Source organism: Chenopodium album, chromosome 6 (genome assembly GCF_948465745.1).
Source record: "Chenopodium album chromosome 6, dcCheAlbu1.1, whole genome shotgun sequence".
NCBI lineage: Eukaryota > Viridiplantae > Streptophyta > Magnoliopsida > Caryophyllales > Amaranthaceae > Chenopodium > Chenopodium album.
This window is the reverse complement of record NC_137839.1, coordinates 4,106,221-4,130,868: the sequence shown is the minus strand read 5'-3', so window position 1 is coordinate 4,130,868 and position 24,648 is coordinate 4,106,221. Positions and strand designations below refer to the sequence as shown.

The 24,648-nt window shown below is 33.9% G+C and overlaps 3 protein-coding genes across 3 annotated transcripts; all 3 read right to left on the bottom strand.

The window, feature by feature from the left end:
* Nucleotides 1-6,728: 6,728 nt before the first annotated feature.
* Nucleotides 6,729-7,442, bottom strand: LOC145634335 (auxin-binding protein ABP19a-like). The gene has a single exon (XM_081685757.1). It carries the CDS (start codon nt 7,359-7,361, stop codon nt 6,729-6,731), a length of 633 nt encoding a protein of 210 aa, XP_081541883.1. The 5' UTR covers nt 7,362-7,442.
* Nucleotides 7,443-13,317: 5,875 nt separating this feature from the next.
* Nucleotides 13,318-13,947, bottom strand: LOC145634334 (auxin-binding protein ABP19a-like). Its single transcript, XM_081685756.1, has one exon. It carries the CDS (start codon nt 13,945-13,947, stop codon nt 13,318-13,320), a length of 630 nt encoding a protein of 209 aa, XP_081541882.1.
* Nucleotides 13,948-22,616: 8,669 nt separating this feature from the next.
* Nucleotides 22,617-23,552, bottom strand: LOC145634333 (auxin-binding protein ABP19a-like). The gene has a single exon (XM_081685755.1). It carries the CDS (start codon nt 23,504-23,506, stop codon nt 22,874-22,876), a length of 633 nt encoding a protein of 210 aa, XP_081541881.1. The 5' UTR covers nt 23,507-23,552; the 3' UTR covers nt 22,617-22,873.
* Nucleotides 23,553-24,648: the final 1,096 nt, after the last annotated feature.

The window sequence follows — 24,648 nt, the reverse complement described above, 5'->3', positions numbered from 1 at the left end:
TTGCCGAAATTTTTACCATGGTCCCTAATACCCTCTGGGAGTCCAATTGGGTGGGTGGAACCATCCAATTTGTCTTTAAACGACCAATTTACCGATTTACAACTTACACCAATTTCATTAATTCAAGCCTACCACGAACATTTATGACGACAAATAATGATCATATATGGTTCCAAACAACATTATATGACCACGAGATGTACTCCTTAGAATTTCAAGACATTTCGACACTGGGCCCTGAAGACTCTAAAAATTCTCAAAAAACGTGGATATAGCTTTCAATTTTGGAATTTTTTTGACTATTTTCGCCAGAAAATAAAAACTGCCGAAATGGTTACCATGGTATTTAATACCCTCCGGGATTCTAGTTAAGTGGGTGGAACCATCCAGTTTTCCTTTAAACGACCAATTTACAGGTTTACAACTTGCATGCGTCGATTTCATTTACTCAAACTTACCACTAACATTTATGATAACATATAATGATCATATATGGTTCCAAACGGCATTAAATGACCTCGAGATGTATTCCTTAAATTTTAAAAACTTTTCGATGACGGGCCTCAAAACATCCAAAATTTCTCAAAAAACGTGGATTTCAATTTTGGAATTTTTTTACTTTTTTTCGCCCGAAAATAAAAATAGCCGAAATATTTACCATGGTCCCTAACACCCTCCAGGAGTCCAATTGGGTGAGTGGAACCATCCAATTTGCCTTTAAACGACTAATTTACCGATTTACAAGTTGCACCGATTTCATTAACCCAAGCCTACCACGAATATTTATAACAACAAATAATGATCATATATGGTTCCAAATGGCATCATATGACCCCAAGATATATCCTCTAGAATTTCAAAACTTTTTGACATCGGGTCCTGAAACTTCCAAAATTTCTCAAAAACTGTGGATAAACCTTCGATTTTGGAATTTTTTGACTTTTTTTTGCTGCCCAGAAATAAAAATTACTGAAATGTTTACCATGGCCCCCCAATACCCTCCGAGAGTCCAATTGGGTGTGTGAAACCATTCAATTTTCTTTTAAACAACCAATTTACCGATTTAAACTTGCACCGATTTCGTTAACTCAAGCCTACCACGAACATTTATAACAACAAATAATGATCATATATGGTTCCAAACAGCATTATAGTAGCCCGAGATATATCCCCTAGAATTTCAAAACTTTTCGACACCGAGCCCCGAAACCTCCAAAATTTATCAAAAAGTGTGGATATTAGCCTTCAATTTTTGGAATTTTTTGACTTTTTTTTGCCCAAAAATAAAAATTGCCGAAATGTTAACCATGGTCCCTAATACCCTCTGGGAGTCCAATTAGTTGGGTGGAACCATCCAATTTGCCTTTAAACGGCCAATTTACTGATTTACAACTCGCACCGATTTTATTAATTCAAGCCTACCGCGAACATTTATGACAACATATAATGATCATATATGGTTCCAGACGGCATTATATGACTCTAAGATGTGTCCCCTGAAATCTCAAGCCTTTTCGACACCGGGACCTTAAACCTCCAAAATTTCTCAAAAAGTGTGGATATTAGCCTTCAATTTTGGAATTTTTTGACTTTTTTTTCGCCCGGAAATATTAATTGCCGAAATATATACCATGGACCCTAATACCCTCTAGGAGTCCGATTGGGTGGGTGGAACCATCCAATTTTTCTTTAAACGACCAATTTTCCGATTTACAACTTGCACCGATTTCATTATTTCAAGCCTACCACGTACATTTATGACAACATATAAAGATCATATATGGTTCAAAACTCCTTATATGAATCCGAGATGTATCTCATAAAATCTCAAGCTTTTCGATATCGGGGAAACCTCAAAAATTTCTCAAAAAGCGTGGATATTAGCCTTTAATTTTGGAATTTTTTTACTCTTTTTCGCCCGGAAATAAAAATTGCCGAAATGTTTTCCATGGTCCCAATTCGCCTATAAACGACTAATTGACTGGTTTACAACTTGCACTGATTTCATTAATATAAGCCTACCACGAACATTTATGACAACTTATAATGGTCATATATGGTTCCAAACGGCATTATATGACCAAGAGATGTATCCCCTAAAATCTCAAGGATTTTCGATACCGGGCCTCGAAACCTCCAAAATTTCTCAAAGAGCGTGGATATTAGCCTTAAATTTTGGAATTTTTTGACTTTTTTCGCCTGTAAAAAAATTGCCTAAATTTTTACCATGGTGTCTAATACAATCCGGGAGTCCAATTAGGTGGGTGGAACCATCCAATTTGCCTTTAAATGGCGAATTTATCGGTTTAAAACTTGCAACGATTTCATTAACTCAAGCCTACCATGAACATTTATGACAACCTATAATAATCATTTATGGTTTAAAAAAGTATTATATGACCCCGAGATGTATCCCCTAAAATCTCAAAGCTTTTCGACACCGGGTCTCGAAACTCAAAAAATTTCTCAAAACGCGTGGATATTAACCTTCAATTTTTGAATTTTTTAACTATTTTTCGCACGAAAATAAAAATTGCTGAAATTTTTAACATGGTCCTTAATACATCTGGTAGTCCAATTGGGTGGGTGGAACCACCAATTTGCTCTCAACGGTCAATTTACCGGTTTACAACTTGCACCGATTTCATTAACTCAAGCCTACCACGAACATCTATCTATGACAACAAATAATGATCATAAATGATTCCAAATGACATTATATGACCCCGAGATATATTCCCTTAAATCTCAACTCTTTTAGACACCATGTCCCAAAACCTCCAAAATCTTTAAAAAAAAAAAAAAAAAAAAAAAACGTGGATATTAGCCTTCAATTTTGGATTTTTTTTTTATTTTTTTCGCTTGTAAATAAAAATTGCCAAAATTTTTACCATAATCCCTAGTATCCTTCGGGAGTCCAATTGGAATGGTGGAACCATCCAATTTTTCTTTAAATGACCTATTAACCGGTTTATAACTTGCACCGATTTCATTGACTCAAGCCTACCACGAACATTTATGACAACAAATAATGATCATATATGGTTCCAAACGACATTAAATTACCCCGAGATGTATCCCCTATAATTTCAAGATTTTTCGACATCGGGCCCCGAATCCTCCAAAATTTCTCAAAAAGAATGGATATTAGCCTTCAATTTTGAAATTTTTGACTTTTTTCGTCCTGAAATAAAAATTGCCGAAATGTTTACCATGGTCCCTAATACCGTCATGGAGTCCTATTGGGTGGGTGGAACAATCCAATTTGCCTTTAAACGACCAATTTACCGGTTTACAAGTGGCACCAATTTCATTAACTCAAGCCTACCACGAACATTTATAACAACAAATAATGATCATATATGGTTCCAAACAACATTATATGACCCCGAAATGTATCCCCTAAAATTTTAAGACTTTTCGACACCGGGCCCCGAAACCTCCAAAATTTCTCTAAAAGCGTGGATATTAGGCTTCAATTTTGGAATTTTTTGACTTTTTTTTGTCCGGAAATAAAAATAATTGCCGAAATGTTTACCATGCTCCCTAGTACCCCAGGGAGTCTAATTGGGTTGGTAGAACCATCCAATTTGCCTTTAAACGACAAATTTAATTACCGGTTTACAACTTGCACAAATTTCATTAACTCAAGCCTACTACGAACAATTATGATAACATATAATGATCATATATGGTTCCAAACGACATAATATGACCCGAGATGTATCCCATAGAATTTCAAGACCTTTCGATACCGGGCCCCGAAACCTCCAAAATTTCTCAAAAAACGTGTATATTAGCCTTCTATTTTGGAATTTTTTGACTTTTTTTGCCCGGAAATAAAAATTGCCGAAATGTTTACCATGGTCCCTAATACCCCCTGGGAGTCCAATTGGGTGTGTGTAACCATTCAATTTTCTTTTAAACGACCAATTTACCGGTTTACAACTTGCAATGTTTTACCGGTTTACAACGGCCAATTTAATTAAGTTGCACCGAACCCGACTTGAACTGAATTGACCCAAACCCTTTTTAACTAGTCAAACCCAAATTTCACCCGACTTGTTACTAACCTGACATGAATTCAACCCGACTCGTTCCTAACTTGACCAAATTTAACCCAACTGAAATCAACCCGACTTGTTATTGACCTAACCCAAATTCAACCCAACTTGTTATTAACCCGACTCGAATTTTACCATACCTATTACTAACTCGACTCAAAAATTCAACTCGATATGTTACTAACCCGACTCGAAATCAACACGACTTGTTATTGACCCGACCTAAATTCAACCCAAATTGTTTCTGATCACCCGATTTCAAATCACCTTAAATGCAATTTAGACCATCTTTTTATTGTTGATAAAAGCATTATTTTGTCTAGGGAGACCAAGTCGGTCCAGGACAACAAAACGAAAGGAGCATCATTTTCAAATTTAAGAGTTAAATATAGTATATATTTGTTGTATGGTTAAAGGAGATAATTATCTTCCTAAATTATATACTATAGTTCCCTAGTATATTGCCATATATATTATAGTCAAAGGAAATAATTAGTTTGATAAAAATGATAATTATCTATTTATAGTTAGTTGAACTCGAATATGACCTGACTTGGAAATGACCCGACCTGATTGTAACCTGCAAATTATTGACTTCAACATAACCCGATTGAATCCGAGAATGACCTGACTTGAAAATGACCCAACCTGATTATAACCCGCAAATTATTGACTTGAACCGAACTCGACTTGAAAATGACCCGACCTGATTATAATTCGCAAAATATTCACTTGAACCGAACTCGACTCAAACCCGAGAATGACCCGACCTGATTCTAACCCGCAAATTATTGACTTGAACTAAATCCGACTCGAACCCGAGAATTACCCTAACCCGTGAAAACCCGAATTAAACCCGACATATTGTTCACCGACCCGAATGTAACCCGACCTAAACCCGACTCAAACCCGATAAGAAGTATGACCCGACGTGACCCGACTCAAGCATGACCCAACCCAAACCTAACCCGCATAGGTTATGGAATTAATCTGAATTGACCCAACCCGAGTTGACCCAATTCACTTTTACCCGACCCAAACCCGACTCGTTTATCCGAATTGACAGCTCTAATTCCATCTAATGTTTATGTGATAATGTTCTAACACGTAGCATTTATTTTGATATAAAACAGATTTGATTAGTTGGTCGGATATTTGATCGGATCAACTTAGTTATTTAGTTTATTTCATGTTCGTATAAATATATATATTAGGGATGATTCTATAGTTGTTATTTGGACCATAAGTCCATAACATATATTTATGGTAGCCTTGGTCTGAGTTGTAACTGGCCAGTAATAAGTATAAAGCTTTATTTTAATTATAATGATATCCTCGCTATTTTTATTATATTAGTTTGATTTGGTAAAACATTCGCTTAAGGTTTTATATAAGCTTTTGAGATTTAGGCATGTGCGCACGTCTTGGGATATTTTGTTGCAATTATTTTGATTGGAAGATTAAATTCTTCTTCAGAGGTTTTTTTAGTGCGGCAAGCCACATAGTGCGGCACGGTTACTTATATTTTAGGGTTACTTGTATTTTGGGGTTACTTGTATGGTGTTATTTGTATTATGAGGTTACTTGTATGGGTTACTTGTATCGTGAGGTTACTCGTGTGTGTTACTTGTATTCTGAGTAACTCCAGACCAAAATCCCATACCAAACCAGTAACACCCTACAAGTATCCCCGACCCTAATCAAAACCAATAACAGCCATATAAGTAACACATGACAAAACCAGTAATACCCTACAAGTAACCCCGACCAAAACCAGTAACACCCATACAAGTAACCCCATAATACAAGTAACACCTACAGGTAACCCCTGACAAAACCAGTAACACCCTATAAGTAACCCCGACCAAAACCAGTAACACCCATATAAGTAACCCTATAATACAAGTAACACCTGACAAAACCAGTAACACCCTATAAGTAACCCCGACCAAAACCGGCAAGTAACCCCAGAATACAAGTAACACCTACAAGTAACCCCTGACAAAATCAGTAACACACTACAAGTAATCCTTGCCGCACCATGTGGCCAGCCACATACAAAAATTTGTAATTCTTCTTTATTTGCATTGTGTTCATGCATGCTAGCTAGTAGATTATTTCTAAATTCAAATTTGATAGCAGCATTATACTCCTATATATTATTTATATTATTATGAATTGCTTTTCAATTACAGTACTAATTTACCCATTTACAACTATAATATTACACCATTCTTTATTATTAACTCATTGTCGTCATTCCCTACAAATTAAACAATGTGATTCCAAACAATACATAAGACCTTGATGAGATGCACCGTAGGGATGTCAGTGGGGCGGGGATGGGTTTTGTTTGTTGAAATCATCTAAATGAATAGATTATTAATTTTCAATTGTTTTATAATAATACTCAAATATTTGCATCTGCGTACGTGCAACCCTAGAAAAATGGAGCAAATATTAAAATATATGAAGGGAGTAGTTGTCACGAATGGCTAAAAAGGAATAATAGTGTACAAATACTAGTATATGAATTATGAATAGTGACCTGAAGCTAAGTAAAAGTTTGATCAATTTTTTTTTTTTTTTTTCTATAATAATTTTTTTTTAAAAAAAAATACAATTGAAACTTAATAAAGAGAATTGGTCCCTTAGAATAATATATCAATTAGTGCCACCAAACATCTTCTTGAGCTTCTTAATTTGTGCATCATCTAGCAAGGCAACCTTCTTAATCAATTCCGAGGGTAGACTGTTTCCAAACAAAGCAGTGTCAACAATTTGAATACCAGGATTTTCACTTGCGAAACTTGCGTACGCAAGAACCGGCGTTGATCCTACATTAACTTGGAAGTGTAGTAATGTTGGTGGGAAGATCATTACGTCTCCTTTGGTTAAAGTTTTATAGTATGCAGTGTTATTTGTATCGATAAACCCTGCAATAATTGTTCCTTCTATAACGATGATAAGCTCAGACACTCGATGTGTGTGGATTGGTACAACTCCGCCTACCTCCAAGTCTGCTCGTGTAATGGAAAGACCCATACCATTCAAACCCGGGAATTGAGGGACAAATGCCGTACTTGCACCAAATTTGAAAGGGTTTGCGCTGTTACCAGCTACTCTCAAACCCGAATAAACAAAATCATCAGCTGTGACTTTTGCAGGATTCTTACAAGAATATCCCACCGGACTACTAGGTAGGCTTAAGTCTCCAACACAATAGTCGGATTGAATAATATTAGCATAAGAGAGAGATACTAGGAGAGAAAGAACGGAAAAAATAAGCAAATTCATCTTCGGAAGTGTATGTATTTTTTGTGGAAAATGCTAACAAGGGTGTTTTTTATTATTTTTCGTTTATTTAGACATATTCATTTTGAGGGGTTTGTAAGCCTATTTATATACACTCTAATACTCCATGAATATAAGATAAGATATATGGGTAGGTTATAATTTACTAATTTGCTGACTTTCTTACATACGTGTGCTATCTAATGGAGTTGACCTTTTCAATTCGATGTGGTAATCATTAAAATGATTACCCAATTAATCATTAAAGTAGTTGATGTTTAAGTATGGATAATATGGTTTTAAAAATGGTTTGCGTGCACGACTTCAATGAGCTCTATTAACCACATGTGTAATATTCACTCGAGTCTAACCCAATATTTTAAAATATTATTATATATTTTGTTGCACCTTTCTTATGTATTCCGAGTATAGGTTTGAATTTTTTGGTTCACTATTATAAATCATCTATAATTAAAATTTATGGAGTTTGCAATTAGTCAGTACATCCTCTATTTGGACATATCCGATGGAGTATCTATTAGCTACCTGTATAATGCAACTTAAAATAAAATGTTGTTGATGTCCCCATTGTACATATGTCGCTGTATCATAAAAAAAATTCTCACCTAAATCATAATTTTTTTATAGGTTCAAAGTTTTTTTTTTTAATACTAGTATAAAAAAGCTGTTTTTAATTCTTTGAATGTTTTTACTCTAGATAAATGTGTCCCTTTTTTTTTTCAACTGATGAGTAAATTTATTTGGCATTTTTGCATTTGGTAATACTTCTCCTAAAAATACACATATGAAAAGTTTATTAATAAACTTATTGTAAACAAGCCTCACAACGAATTTATTTAAGCCGTCCATCATACATTTGCACGGTAGTATAAACTAGTAGATGATAAAGACAATAAATAAAGACGAGAGAGAAATTAGTAGACCAATTCAATTAGAGTGGAAATAAACAATCAGATTGATTACCTTGTGTTTGTGAAAAGAAATTAGCATGTCCATTTGTTTACGTATTATTCACGCGTTTTGGTAGCTGGAGCATTCATTTTATGTGATTATCTTTATAGTAGCTCTGATTTTGATTTAAAATAGATCTTTAATTAGTTTAATATGTGGGTCGAATAATGATTAGCTTAGTTTATACAAAAAATAAGTTCACCTTCGCATAATTATATCTTCTTGTCTATCTCACACGGTAGCCTTGGCCTGATTTGAACTAGGGGTGAGGTTTATACGTGTAAGCTTTATTAATGATTTTCTTGTTATTTTTTTTTTTTTTTAATTTTATTAATGATTTTCTTGTTATTTTATTTAATTAGGGTTATTTCATAGTTTGGATTAAATATTTGAGGTCTTATTGTCTTAATATAAGCTTTTGTTTTAAGTGGGTGAGATTTACATACGTCTTAAGAAATTTAAATTTGTTGCAATTACCTTGATTTGAAGAGTGGTTTAGTCATTGAATGAAGCTAAGCTAAATTAAATTGAATTGAGCTAAAAGCTAAATACTCCGTATACTAATTGACATGAGTATAATTAAATTAAAAAATTGGCCACCAATCACATAACAATATCATCGAAATAATTTCATGACTTCATGTCACTATGTGTCCTTAGCGACCAACCAACATTTGGACACTAACGATTTCATACGACTCAGTGTAATTATGAACTTTCCTTTTTTATTTAAATAATATATTTATAATTAGTTTAGCATAATCAACACATTTTGGATGTGGCTTGCGGCTAGCCACACCACCATAATAGAAAATATTTGCATTTATTTAAAATATTTCTTTTTTATTTTGTGAATCTGACTCCAAGGTGAGATAATGTAATTTACATAATTATATTTTGTTGTCCGTAGTACAAAAATTGGACACCACCTCCATATTTTTCTTATGTTATAATTAAATATATATACTAAAATACTTGTCAAAAATTATGAATTCATTTCACTTTTTTTATAGACGTGAAAATTCATGTTATATATATATATATATATATATATATATATATATATATATATATAAGACTAAATAAGGGCCTATTCACTTCAGTTTAATTTCAATTCAGTTCAGTTCAGTTCAGCTCCAATTAGTTCAGTTTAATTCAGCTCCTAATTTTCTTCACTCATAAAATATTCATTTCAGTTCGTTTCAGTCAGTTCAGCTCAGCTCAGTAAATGTGCACAGGCTCTTAATACAATACTTTTTAAAAAAAAAAATGAGATTATGATTACACGTTTTTAAATAAAGAATATTGACAGCTATTTTAACAAATAATACTCCCTCCGTCCCCTTTTGATAGTCTCTTATGGGCATTTTTCACGGGAATTATCATGAGCAAATTAATTCCTTTTTTTTTTTGTGACACCCAATTATAATATAGGTAGTCCCAAGAGTAATACCAGTGTCTTATTTTGTCGACTTTTGTTTAAGCTTTTATCAATAGTGTGGTATATGATGAATATTTAACCAAGGTTATTTTGATTATTAACACCTTGAAGGCAATCAAGTACAAATCTATATCTATACTTAGTATTTAAAAACACAAACCACAAATTTTTCATATGACACATGGCATCACAATTCACAAGTCACTCATCACCCTATATGCCACATGACACCTCTCTTAATATGTATATTTAAATCTTAATGCAACTTGCAAATTCAAGTAAGAAAATAAAGTGTTTCATTTTCACCATAATAAAATAATGTTCAATTAATTAGTATACATTACATAAACATATGAATTTTTATAAAAATTGTCTTTTCATATCCTAGACTTTAAATATAATTTAAATTAATATGTCATTTCATATCCTAGACTTTAAATATAATTTAAATTAATATGTCATTTCATATCCCACATTCTTTCATGTATATATATCTAACTAAATTCCTTCATGTTCTCACTATTTTTTCTTTTAAGTTTTAGAAATGAAACAATTACTTTGTATAAAAGCATACCTACTATGAATATGATTAACCCAAGTAACAACCCGTACATTGTACGGGCCAAAAGGCTAGTTATTGTTTAAAACTATATACATAACATAAAACTATCGAAACTTAAAGTTAAATTGGGGATATCTAAAAGAAATATTAACATTGGGAACGCCTAAAGTTAAATTGGGGATATCTAAAATAAATGTTAATGATGAATTTACGCTTTATATGGGTTTGTTTTCTACGGAAGAGTAATCATCGAAAATTTCACCGATCTGTATGTGTATTGTTTTGCTAATAAAAAGGATATAAATATCCTTTAATCATGTTGGAGTTTTGAGTCCATATATATTCTCTAATTCCCTAGTAAAAAAGGAAGGCAATGCACAACTTCCTTTAGCTTCCATATTAATTTCTTTTTTATACCCTTGATGGAAAACATTTTGTACACCGTGATCTATATTCTAGCTAGTCAAGTATTGTCTTTCTCAATTGTCCTCATTAAATAACGAAGTTTGATGTTTGGGTACGCCTAAATATTAACTAGGGATATCAAAATATGAAATTTAAATCGTGTATGCTAGCTCGCTCTACATAATAAAATTCAAATAATGGCACGCCTGAAGTTAAATTGGGGACATCTAAATTAAAAGAGATGTTAATATTTTTACGCTTTACATGGGTTTGTTTTCTACACATAAGTAATCACCTAAATTGTCACCAATTGGCGGATTCTTATCCAAATTAAAGGGTTTAAAGACCCTGTAAGAACAGTGGAAATAGTGCTGATGGGTGGAGTTCTAGCAAGGAAGATTGTAATAAGCCCTTGTTGCTGGGGCACTTGTAAAGCCAACGGAGATGGTGTTTCCGGCTCTTGAAGGACTGAAAGGAAGGCAAGCCGCATGCATGAAGCTACAGGTAGTTGGAAGTCAGAGAAGGAAAGTGGAGCCACTGGGTCGAAGAAAGAGAACAACGCATAATGTGAATTGTGGCAAATAATCTAGATAAGATTTATATTATGTCAAATGTTATTATCCGAAATGAAGCTTGGACTCACTTACTACGTACAAAGCTAAGATTGGATACAAAGAGCTTAGGGCAAGAGCTACCAATAATCTTAATAACTTGAAAACAATGAAGCTTGGACTCACTTACTACGTACAAAGCTAAGATTGGATACATGAGGTCCTTATATTTGCGACGAGCAATCCAATGTTATTCAATATATGCCACTCTCAAATTTCTTTGTACACGCACTATATACAGAATTTACCAACACAAACTTTTACAAAAATCGGGTGTACAATAATTATTGTAAATCCATTATAAAGATAACCTAAAGTGATTAAAAGTTACCCCTGAAATGAATAAAAGTTACCCCAATATGCGTTAAAGTAACCCAATTCAAATAAAAATTATCTACGCTTTATTAGTAAAGAATCACATTTTAAATGACTAAAAATCAATTATTAGTGTAAACCGGATGTATACAAAAGTTTTTGATTAGCTACCCAAAAAAAGACAAAAAGTCACCCTAAAATTAGCTAAAAGTTACCCTTATACTGCTCGATGTACACTAATATTAGTGTAAACGAATCGGATGTATACAAAAATTTTTTATTTACCTAATTAAGTTTATTCTTGACTATGATCAAAGTTATTCTTCAAAAAAATAGGGCACATTTTCTCGCAAGGGCATGAATTCTAAGCATTCCAAATATTTGGTACTTCCAATCGATTAAGTTAAGTGTTCATACTTGTCAAAAAAAAAAAAAAAAAGTTAAGTGTTCATCATCTGCCACGGCTTAAGGTGATGTTAATACATACAAGTAAAAAAAAATACATATATTATTTATTTGGAATAATCAATATGCATGTATTTTGTCAAAACAAATTAAAGGAAGTGAGATAAATTAAAGACAAGAAGTAGAATAGAATGGCTTCATAATTATTCATCGATAAGTAGAGTATTTATACAAAACCTACGCTCATAAGATAGGAAACAATATTCCTAAAGATATACTAACATAACCATAAACCCTAAAGATATATTCTCAAAATAATATCTTAACATAAATATCCTAAATATATTATTCTCTAAATGATATCTACGGAAAATATATCATACATATATTTTCCGATATCTCATATCTCTAACACCCTCCCGCAATCGTAACGGCAGTAACACGAACGTTGCGATTGGAAATTCTTCAATTTGTTGAAGTCGAGATGCACACTCTTGTGATGTCGCCTTCAATTTTTTGTTTCTTCTTTTTCAACGATGAAAACGTTCATCTTTTCGAACTCATCAGTCATCAATCAAACAGGAACGTCATTCTTTTCGAACCTGCAAATAACAATTTTTGGTTTTTTTCCAGAGCAAAACCGAGCTCCAATCAAATATTGGTTTTTCAAGAGTAAACCACACTCAAATCTTTTATTGGTCTTTCAGAGTAAACCACACTCTCATATCCAAATGAGCAAAATCATGCTCGAATCAACTCACAAACCTTGTCTCACGGCACAAGGAGAACCAAATATATCTCTTGTCTCACGACACAAGAGAGCCGATTTTTTTTTTTTTTTAAATATTGCGTCAAGCATAACGCTATTTAATGTCTTCATCTCCAAAGATGTGTTATAGTGGAGGAAGTCCACTCACATACTCCCACAAAAAAAAAAAAATCTCCCAAAAAAAAATTCATATGCACATATGATTAACGTGTACCAACCAAAAAAAAAAAAAAATTAAAGAGTATTAATATTGCATAGCGGAAGTAAAATTTTGAATCCCACCGGTGGGTTTAACTTTCTAACCCACCGGCAGGGGGAAAAATTTTTGTGAGCGATCCCAAGATTTAACCTGCTTTTGATACCAAGATACCATTATTAATGAAACATGAAGAATAAATTCCATCAGTCATCTAGACCGTTATTGGACAGAAATTACATTTTTTTTTTTTTCCAAACACAAATTAATGGCACAAATTAGATCAATTAGTGCCACCAAACAATTTCTTTAACTTGTTAACTTGTACATTATCCAGCAAAGTAACCTTCTCAATCAATTTCGAAGGTAAGCTGCTTTGAAACAAAGCGAGATCCACTGTATGGATACCGGGATTTTCACTAGCCAAACATCCATAAGCAAGAGCTGGTGTTGATCCAACATTAATTTGGAAGTGTAGTAGTGATGGTGGGAAGATCATTACGTCTCCCTTGGTTAAAGTTTTATAGTATGCAGTGTTTTTCGAGTCAATAAACCCTGCTATTACCGTTCCTTCCATTATGATTTTTAGCTCGGCCACACGATGTGAGTGCAATGGTACAACACCGCCAACATCCAAGTCGGCTCGTGACATGGATATACCCATACCATTCAAGCCTGGAAACTGCATAACAGAAGCATTATTTACACCCAGTTTGAAAGGGTTTGCGCTATTAGCAGCCTCTCTCAAACCGGAATAAACAAAATCATCAACTGTGACTTTAGCAGGGTCCTTACAAGGGTATCCTGTCGGACCATCTGGTTGGCTCAAGTCTCCAACACAATAGTCGGAAACAATAGTAGCACAAGAGAAAGATACTAGGAATGAAAACATGATAAAAATACGAAAATTCATTTTCGAAATTTAGATCACTTAGATTGAGTTTGGTGATTGTATGTATTGTGGAGATTGCTAACCAAGGGTGTAACCCTATTTATATACAAATAGTTTGTAACTTTGTATAAGATAAGATTTAAGGTGGGTGACTAGACTATTGACGTTCTACATAGTACATACATTGTGCTTGCATGGGAAGGGGATCTATCGACTTTAATATTTCAATTTGATGTAATTAATTAATGGTACATTTGTGTTAATCAATAATTAGAGATATATCTATTCCCACTTAAATTTATTACTCCCTCCGTTTCCATATGATAGTCCCATATAGAATCAATCACATAAGAAACGAAACGAAACGAAAAGTATTTGGAATCTAACATTAAAGTACAAAATAATTCATAATTAGTTTACCTTATTTAAGTGTGTTGATAATTTTTTTTTTTTTTTTTTTTTTTTTTTTTTTTTTTTTTTTTTTGGAAAAGCATAATTCATAATATCATATTCAATATGGGTAGATATTTTTAAAACGCACAAAATTAGTTTTCCGTACATAGAGTCATATCATCAATTCACAATCAATTAATTCCAAAAAGTTAAGTTTAAAATGGAACATATTCAATATGGGTAGATATTTTTAAAACGCCTAAAATAATATATATAACTATTATTATAAAACAGAGGAGTACTCCATATATCCCTCCATATGTTCCCGTTATATTAACAATAATAATAATAAATAAAGACGAAGAGAGATTAGTAAACCAATTTAATTAGAATGGAAATAAACAATGAGATTACCTTGTGCATATGAAAAGAACATTAGCATGTTCGTTACCATCATTTGTGTATGCATTACTCCGCGTTTTGACTAATTTTTTGTCATTATATGTTCATAATAATTCTACAATCTCATTCTTAAAAAAGGTACCATAATATGGTGACGTGGTAAAACTTAATTGGCCCATATTTAGCATTTTCATTTTCATTTTGAATAATTTTTAATGTCCATAATGTATAAAAATTGTATTTATATTATGTATTCATTTTAATGCATGTATTGCGGCATATTTTGGAATTGGTGGTTGGTGGAGTTGAGATTGAGCTGCTCCTAGGGATGGCAATCTAGTCCGGATCCGACCCTACTCCGCCTCGATCCGAGGTAAAATATCCGCTCCGAGTCCGAAAAAAAAGTAATCCGAGTTCGACTCAGTTAAAATAATCCGACTTCGAGTCGGAGGAGGGTCAGAGTCGGATCCTACAAAAAATCCGAGAAAAAAATCCGACTCCGACAAATGTCCGACTTTAACGGATTATCCGACTTCGACTCCAATAGATAGTGGATTTTTGTGTGGGTCATGGTGGCATTGGATGTGGGTTGTAAAGGCCCAAATAGCCCAACATCTCAAAGTATATTGAATAATGAAAAAAAAAACTCGGAGTCGGGTCGGATCGGAGTCGGAGTCGGAGGTCGGATATTGAAGTCGGAGTCGGAGTCGGATGTCGGAGTCGGAGTCGGATGTCGGATTTAACCTCCGACTTCCTGTCGGGTCGGAGTCGGATTTAGCATAATCCGCTCCGAGTCCGACCCATTGCCATCCCTATTGCTCCCAGGGTTGCTTGGTTGGGCACCAAGGTTGTTGTTGGCTGCAAAACTGGCTGCTGTGTGGGGTTTGTGGTGGCCGGGAATTGGGAAGGTGTAGTTCAGAAAAATTGGCTGCAATTTGAGGTTTGTTTGAATGGGGATACAGTATACTTGCTGTTAATTTAGAATCTGTTCTTTGGAGGAGTTCAAGTTTGACTAATGAAATTTAGAAAAAAAAAATTCTTTCAGTAACTTCATGTTTTTAATTCTTAAGGTGCTAAATCATGATGAATTTTTGATTTTCTAAATTTTAATTTTCGAAAATAATTTTTAAAAAATTAAAATAGATTTTCATATACAATAATTATGTTTTTTTTAAAAAAAATACATGTATTTACAGTTATACATACATTATAATACATTTTAACCTTTTAAAAATAAAGGAAAAATTGGCCAACCATAACATGCCATGTCAGCATGTGATGGTGCGCCTCTTGAGAAATGACATAGTAGAATCATCCTTGATTTTGTAATAAAATAGATTATTAATTAGCTAGTCGAATAATCGGATCAGCTTAGTTTATCATTGGTTCACATTTGCATAATTTATTTTCTTGTCATACACGGTAGCCTGATTTGTTATTGGGTTATAAGCTTTATACATTTAGGCTTTATTTTAATGATATATTCTTGTTATTTCATTAAAATAGTATAGGTTTGTTTTAATATTGTAAATTGATTATAAGAGGTTTTATATAAGCTTTAGTTTTAAGGGGCATCAAGAAGAGTAGAAAGTGCTTCCAAAAAAAAAAAGGGAAATTCTCACTGGTGAACTCCAATTACTTAATTTTACAAGTGGTAAACATTCTTAAAATTTATTTTCAATGGTAAACCCCAAATAGAATGACTAATCAATTGGTAACCTTAATAATGATTTAATCTAATTATTTAACTATGGTTAACATTTAAAAATGTTTAAAAAAAAAAAAAAACCTGAAATTCCTATTTTGCCCTAATTTATTTTCCCACCCACTTAGCCACCTGACCCACCCAACTAGCCACCTGACCCACCCACCTAACCCCCTCATCCAACCGCCTAGCCACCTGACCAACCCGCCTAGCCACTTGACCCACCCACCTGACCCACTCGCCTAGCCACTTGGCCACCCACCACCCACCTAGCCACCAAAACCACCTGACCCACCCAACTAGCCACCTGACCCACCCACCTAACCACCTCATCCAACCGCCTAGCCACCTGACCAACCCGCCTAGCCACTTGACCCACCCACCTAACCCACTCGCCTAGCCATTTGGCCACCCACCACCCACCTAGCCACCAGAACCACATGCCTAGCCACATGACCCCACGCCGGCACCGACGCTACCAGCGGCTAGAATTAATTGGTTTTTTTTTATAAAAAAAAAAATCAATCCTTTTTCTGCACCTACCTAGCCACCTGACCCCTTCCCCCTGACTGACCGGCGCCCAACACTCCACCCCAGCCGCCGACGCCCTACCCATGTTGAATCTCCCGCTGAATCGAAACACCAAAAACACCCAAACTAGTTGCGGGTTTTGAAACCAAACCCAGAAAACGGGTTTGGGTTTTCAACTGATTTTGGGTGGGGTTTAAGGGCCGCGCAAAAAGGGGAGGGAGGGGAGGGGAGTCGTCGGGGAAGAGCGTCGAGATGGGGGAAATAGGAGTCGTCGGCAAAGGGAATCGAATGGCGGGGAGGCGTTAGGTGGGGAAATGGGAGGTGTTGAGATGGGGTAAAGAGAGAAGATGGGGTGGGGGAGGCTTGACGTCGTGGCCAGTGGTGGGCCGGGGGAGGTCGTGTGTTGCCGTCAGTGGCCTTGTCGCCGGCAGGGGGGAAGGATTGCTGGGGTGGCTAGGTTGGGTGGGGGAGGGGTTTGGTTTGTTTTTTTTTTTTTTTTAATAAATAAAATTCATAAATAAAAACTAACTATAGTTAGAATTTTTAGTAAAATAACACTTATCAATGGTAACCAATAATTTAGGTTTACCATTGATAATAAATTTTAAGAATGTTTACCACTTGTAAAATTAAGTAATTGGAGTTCACCAGTGAGAATTTCCCAAAAAAAAAAAAAAAAAAAAATAGAAAGAGATCATTAATTAGTATGACGGTGAAAATTATGTTAACTTCTAACAATAATTAATAGGTTATATATAGTGGTTTGTAGAAGCATCCATGCTAGTTGATTTTGTAACCATAATTCATTAAATAATTTTCAAAGCAATAAAAATTAAAAATTATGATTTGGAAATTTTATCAAGGAAAATAATAAGTGTACTATTGGAGCCGAGGACGTCAAAGTCTTGCATGGCGTGCATGCATGAGAATTTTGCAACAATTACGTATAGACGTATAGTACATTATTCACACGTATAGTACATTATTCACTTCATTTTCACGTTCTTATTTACAGCAAAAGCCATGTTTTCATTTGTTCACCCATTTTATTTTCACTTATTTAAAGTCAAATAATAAATATATATTTATAAAAAAAGAAAGAAACTATTTAAATGTGAAATAAATCAAACATTTATACTCCATATATGAAACTTCAGTATTTAATAGCTTTTTTTAGAGGAATTCTTATTGGTAGCTATGTAAAATTGCACATTCTCAAAGGTAACAATTTATTTTACAAATTATTCCAAATGGTATAACTTTTGATAAGTTTCTCTAACATGACCATATATTTATAATTAACATGCAACTAATTAGCTTAATTAAACAAAAATCAAGTTAATAATTAATTAAAAAAAACTAGACACCTTGCACCCACACCTGCCACCCTGCTCCCCACCCCGACCACACCCCGTCGACGGCATCGTACTACTCCTGAAACTAAGTGCGTGGCGCCGGCGACCCCCCACCTTCACCCCGGCTGATAAAAAATTTGGGTCAGACAAGTCAAGAATTCATATATTGTTGAAATTAAACCCATTGTAACCCACTTGTGAGTGTCCCACATTGGAGAAAGAGGAGAGGTGATTCCACTTTTTATAAGGTAGAGGAGTTACTCCTATTATTGCCAATTGGTTTTAGTATGGAAGCTCCAAAGCCTTGTTTGTGGACCAAACTCTCCTCCTCCTTGTGTTGGAAATAAAGAGAGAGATAAAAACTGATAATTCGATATATTCACCCAATGAAATCAACTTACATAATGCATTTAAATAGAATGAAAAACCTAACTAATGGGTCCTATAATTTAGGATCATTATCCCACTAACATAGTAACATTACTCCACTACGTACATAACCAAAAACACTAAAAACAATATTCCTAAAAATACTCCAACTAAGTTTGAATTAATCAACCAACACACCCCCTTGATTCAAACTTACTGAACTCGACTACGGACTACCAAGATACAAATTACATAACCGCAACCATGAATAGGCAAACACGACTTGAACACAAAAAAAAAACTCTCGACTTTGACTTGAACACGACCTTGAACTCGACACAAACATTCATAGCCCCACGGAAAACATGGCTTTAACTACGACATTTGACTTCTTGCATAGTCACGACCTCTTCGACTTTCTTCATCACGACCACGACTTGGACCTCAACTTGGATGATGCTATTCCCACGAACGCGATGCACATATTCATCTCTTTGCTACAGAAACTACGACCATAACCACACAACTACATAAACTCGACTTTTCCATATCGCCATGGACTTCATTACTGCCAACACTAAGCAACCACGACCCAAACATGAACACAATACTTGGATTTGAAGATGATTTACATCATGACTACCGCTTCTACTTCCGTTGCCACCACGACCTCCACCTTTTTCATAACCATGACCACCTCGACGATAACTACTACCAATTGCATACCCAGGACTGCAACAACTAATACGAAAAGAACCCATCGACACATTAAATGCACCCATTTCTACAATGACTAAACACACAAAAAATAAAATTCATTCTGAAAGAAAAAACTCACTATGTTTTACACTCAAACCTCACGACTCTTTTACTCACAACAAACACAACTGATATTTTTAGTTTAACTTCAGACTTTTTTTTTTTTTCATCATCTCTTTCCCATCCCGGATCTAACCTGAAGCTCTTGATACCATGTTGGAAATAAAAAGAGAGATAAAAACTGATAATTCGATATATTCACCCAATGAAATCAACTTACATAATGCATTTAAATAGAATGAAAAACCTAACTAATGGGTCCTATAATTTAGGATCATTATCCCACTAACATAGTAACATTACTCCACTACGTACATAACCAAAAACACTAAAAACAATATTCCTAAAAATACTCCAACTAAGTTTGAATTAATCAACCAACACCTTGTTCGGGTTGCCTAGGCCCATTTCATATTGTTTCAAAAATTTATCATATATCATATCCAAATTCGAGCTTTTTTTAAGCCGAGTTTGGATTTTTAACTAAACTAGGGTGGCCAACGCGCGCGATGCACGCGACATGGCTAGCCAATGCGGAGAAGTTATCAAGACTTGTCTTTGTACTTAAGATTTTAGCTTGTACACAACTATGATTAGTAAGCATTTTGCACGTAAAATGTCTTATGCAACCTTTAAATACCTTGAAACTGGTAAGAATTAATACAATGAACCTTTAGAAAGAGTAATAATCGACTATTAAGTTTAAAATCATATATCCTTAACCTTTTCTTATGTATTTTAAAGAGTAAAAAATAGCATTTACATGCTTTTATTATAGAGTCTGGATGATTCTCTAGAATAAAATTTTGATACATATTACAAGCTGAAAAACAAAGAGAAACAAACAGATCGAGGAATAATAAAATTTGCATCAATTTGTTCTTGGGTATAGTACCCTATGAGTAGTTAGGACTCTTAGGTGTTAAATTTTAGTTTTGAGTTTGGATTTTGCTCAAGTCCAATGCAACGTACATTTATACTAGTATTGATGTTAAGTCTAATATGATCATCTAATATAAAGTTTGGTAGCCTGAACCCAATTTAAAAATCCAAAATAATAAAATACGGAGTAGGTTTTTTATTTCCTCTCTTTGTATATTGGGCCAGGGGATTTATTTTTTATTTTTTAATACTCTGTAATTAAACCCAATCTAAGAAGAGCTGAGTTATCCAAGCTTGAGCTCAGCTTAATTCAACTCAACAATATAAAGAAATACAGTAAGTCATTAAATTGATACTCATTAGATGCAGAGCATATAGCATTATTAGGATGCATCATACCAGAATCTCACAAGAAAAGTGGTATCTTCTCTTCTAACAAGTAACAATAAACCTTTAAGGTAGGTTAGGATTGATAAGAGAGCTACTCACACCTCCTTTCCTTCAAATATAGAATATACATCCAGAGCCTAAGCACAAAGGCATTCTACTCCCTTTAAAAAACATGTACCTTGAAAAATTGCATCTTTTAAAGTTGTGGACTCTCATTTTACGTTCTTAATCCCAAAATTATAATCGAAATTTAGATGTCCTTTGCATCTCATAACAACGAATCTAATAGCAATGTTGAAAACCACCTTTGTAAAAATCTACAATCCCCAAAATCAAAACCAAAGTACAATATAAAGATCATAAATAAAAATCCTAAAAAATCGTAGAGAATTAAAGTACCTTTTGATCGGATTTGTGGTACCGCTTAACTGGACAAACCACAAAGTCACTGACAAATATTCATGAAATGATCAAATTGAAAGAATAGAAAGAGACATGAGGGGCTTCCATGGGGTAGTGCTCGGAAGTTGGTATATTTCTCTCGCTTATAATGTTTATGGTTCTCCATTCACTTTAATTATCTACTATATTTTTTTCTTTCAAAATCCAACCAAATTTAGGAAAAATAGATGAAAACCCAGACCCTAAAGCTTAAAAAGGATAATACCTTAAAATCTAAAATCAATCAAAACCTTATAAAACAATTGAAATTAAAATTGAAAAATACCTTTGAAGATTGTCAGTGACTTTGTGGTTGAAACTTGAAACCAATAATTCAACCGATTGAATGAGAAGATTAAAAAGTACGTAATAACAGAGAGAAGATATACAATATTAAAAAAATTCTTGTAATATTAAATGGGGGCAAATCCTTAAATACACATTTTTGGGATTATAATTGTCACAACACTATTCATAAGAGCAAGGTTCTACTTTTTATAAAGTGGGGATATATGTTATTGAATTTGCCAAATCCGCCCCTTTTCAAATCGGATTAGATTCACGGGTTTTCAGTCATAGTTGGTCACCTTTACAAAAAATATGTTTCCTGTGAGAATTGTGCAAGCTTATGTTGTACCAAAATTACTCTCCATTTTAACTCGTAATACGTTATTACTCATGTAATTTAATATGATCCATACAAATTGATCGCACGAATCATAAAGCTAGTACATTAAACATATAGTACAAAGTATGAAAAATACGAAGTACTCTGTCTTAGATTATGATGAGAAGTCAGATGAGTTGCAAAAACAAAGGACATCATTAATATAAATCTCTATATTATTAAGCCGATTATATATACCTTTGAATTTCTGAAGTCTGAACTAAGCTATTGTTGCCCATATTAGCATAATATAGCAGCCATATATATTACATTACAACTTGCAAGTCACAATTCGCGGAAAAAAAAATAAAAAAATAAAAAATAAAATAAAAAAATCCTAAGACAAAGTAGGACACACCTTGGTATACTGTACACCTATAAGTAATTTTGTTTTTATTTTGATAATTGTTTTTTATTTAATCATTAAATGGAGAGCAAAACTAACCTTGGGTTAGTTGGATGTATATATAACAAATTCTACTCAAGATTATGCAAAGAAAAAACCAAAAAAGAAAAAAAAAAAAAAATCCTACTACCCTCAAAGAAGGAAAAGCTTCAGCTTAAGAAAATTACAAACAGACCAAAAAAATTCCTAATGATTCTATGGTGATCCAGTGACGGAAGAAAATTCTAGCTATCTCATTCTCTATCACGAAAATCAGTCAACATAATCAATATGGCAATGATATCTCATTTTTTTACTAACAAAATCTGAAAATACTTCATAATCAATATGATTCATATAGTAACAGTAGCTTAGAAACGGTCCAAACGGAGCTAAACTTAATCTTCAGAAAGCAAAACCAAACACTGAATTGGAAGAGTATACTCCAAAGTCCAAACCTTATACTACGTAACAAAATTACACATATACTAGTATATGAAAAGTGACCTGAACTTAATGTTTGATCAATTATTTTTTCTATGTATGTATATAAGATATAAAATAAGTCCAACTAAAACTTAAGAGAATTGGTCCCTAAGAATAATAGATCAATTAGTGCCACTAAACATCTTCTTGAGCTTCTTAATTTGTGCATCATCTAGCAAGGCAACCTTCTTAATCAATTCCGAGGGTAGACTGCTTTGAAACAAAGCAGTGTCAACAATTTGAATACCAGGATTTTCACTTGCGAAACTTGCGTACGCAAGAACCGGCGTTGATCCTACATTAACTTGGAAGTGTAGTAGTGTTGGTGGGAAGATCATTATGTCTCCCTTGGTTAAAGTTTTATAGTATGCAGTGTTATTTGTGTCGATAAACCCTGAAATAATCGTTCCTTCTACAACGATGATAAGCTCAGACACTCGATGTGTGTGGATTGGTACAACCCCGCCTACCTCCAAGTCTGCTCGTGCGATGGAAATACCCATACCATTCAAACCCGGGAACTGAGGGGCAAATGCGGTACTTGCACCGGATTTGAAAGGTTTTGCGATATTACCAGCCACTCGCAAACCTGAAAAAACAAAATCATCAGCTGTGACTTTTGCAGGATTCTTACAAGAATATCCTGCCGGACTATTAGGTAGGCTTAAGTCTCCAACACAATAGTCGGATTGAATAATATTAGCATAAGATGTAGATACTAGGAGAGAAAGAACGGAAAAAATACGTAAATTCATCTTTGGAAATGACTTTAATTGGTTATATGTAATTTTGTGGAAAGTGCTAACATTAACAAGGGTGTTTTAATATTATTTGTTTATTGAGACATATTCATTTTGAGGGGTTTATAAGCGTATTTATATGGGTAGGTTGTAATTTACTAATTTGTTGACTTTCCTACATACGTGTGCTATGACGTAAAGGGATGACTTTTCAATTCGATGTAATTACTGATGTCACTTATAACTTTTAAGTGGTAATCAATTAATCAGATAATTAACTGAGATAGCAACTGAGAACCCTTTACACGCCTATCAATTCCCAACATTGTTGTAAAAATTATTATTACTCGTATAAAACTAGTTGATGTTTATGTATCAATAATATGGTTTTTGACATAAATTTTACGTGCACAGCTTCAATGAGCTCCATTACCCACATGTGTAAAGAGAACACCTTGGGGCTAAACTTGCTTTAAGGGGATGAATTACTTGTGTTAAGCAAGGAAGCATTGGATGGTTGAACTTCAACTAGGCATATCTCTCAAACTACTTAGAGTTTTTAGATAATTCAAGTTGGAGGTGAAACCTTGTTTCAAAAGCTTTCCAACGATAGATCATAAGCTTAATTCTGATGAGAAACGAGGAAGTTATAGATATTCTACTACAAGTTATATGTACTGATCCGAACAGAGAATGCACATCCGTGCCAAATTTAGCATTGAAATGTGTCTACTAAATACGTACAATATGATTGAAATGTGTCTTTAGCTACCAAGTTCGTTCATGACTTTATGTCACTAGGTGTCTTTAGCGACCAACCAATAATATTTGACCATAACGAATTCATACGACGGTGTAATTTTGAACTTTCTTTTTTGTTTAAAAATTAAAATGATATTCACATAATAAGGTAAACATAATTTGAAAATTTTTCTTGAAATAATTCACAATTTCACGAACACAAGGTGAGAAACGGTAATGTAATACTCTGTAATAATTTAATACTCCGTAGTACAGAGATTGGACACCAAGCCACCTTGATATTTTTCTTATATATACTACTTCCATTTCAAATTAATTGCAACGATTTGATATAAATTGTGAGTAGCAAATGTCTAATTAATCGTTGTAAATAACATTATACTTCTTTTATAGAT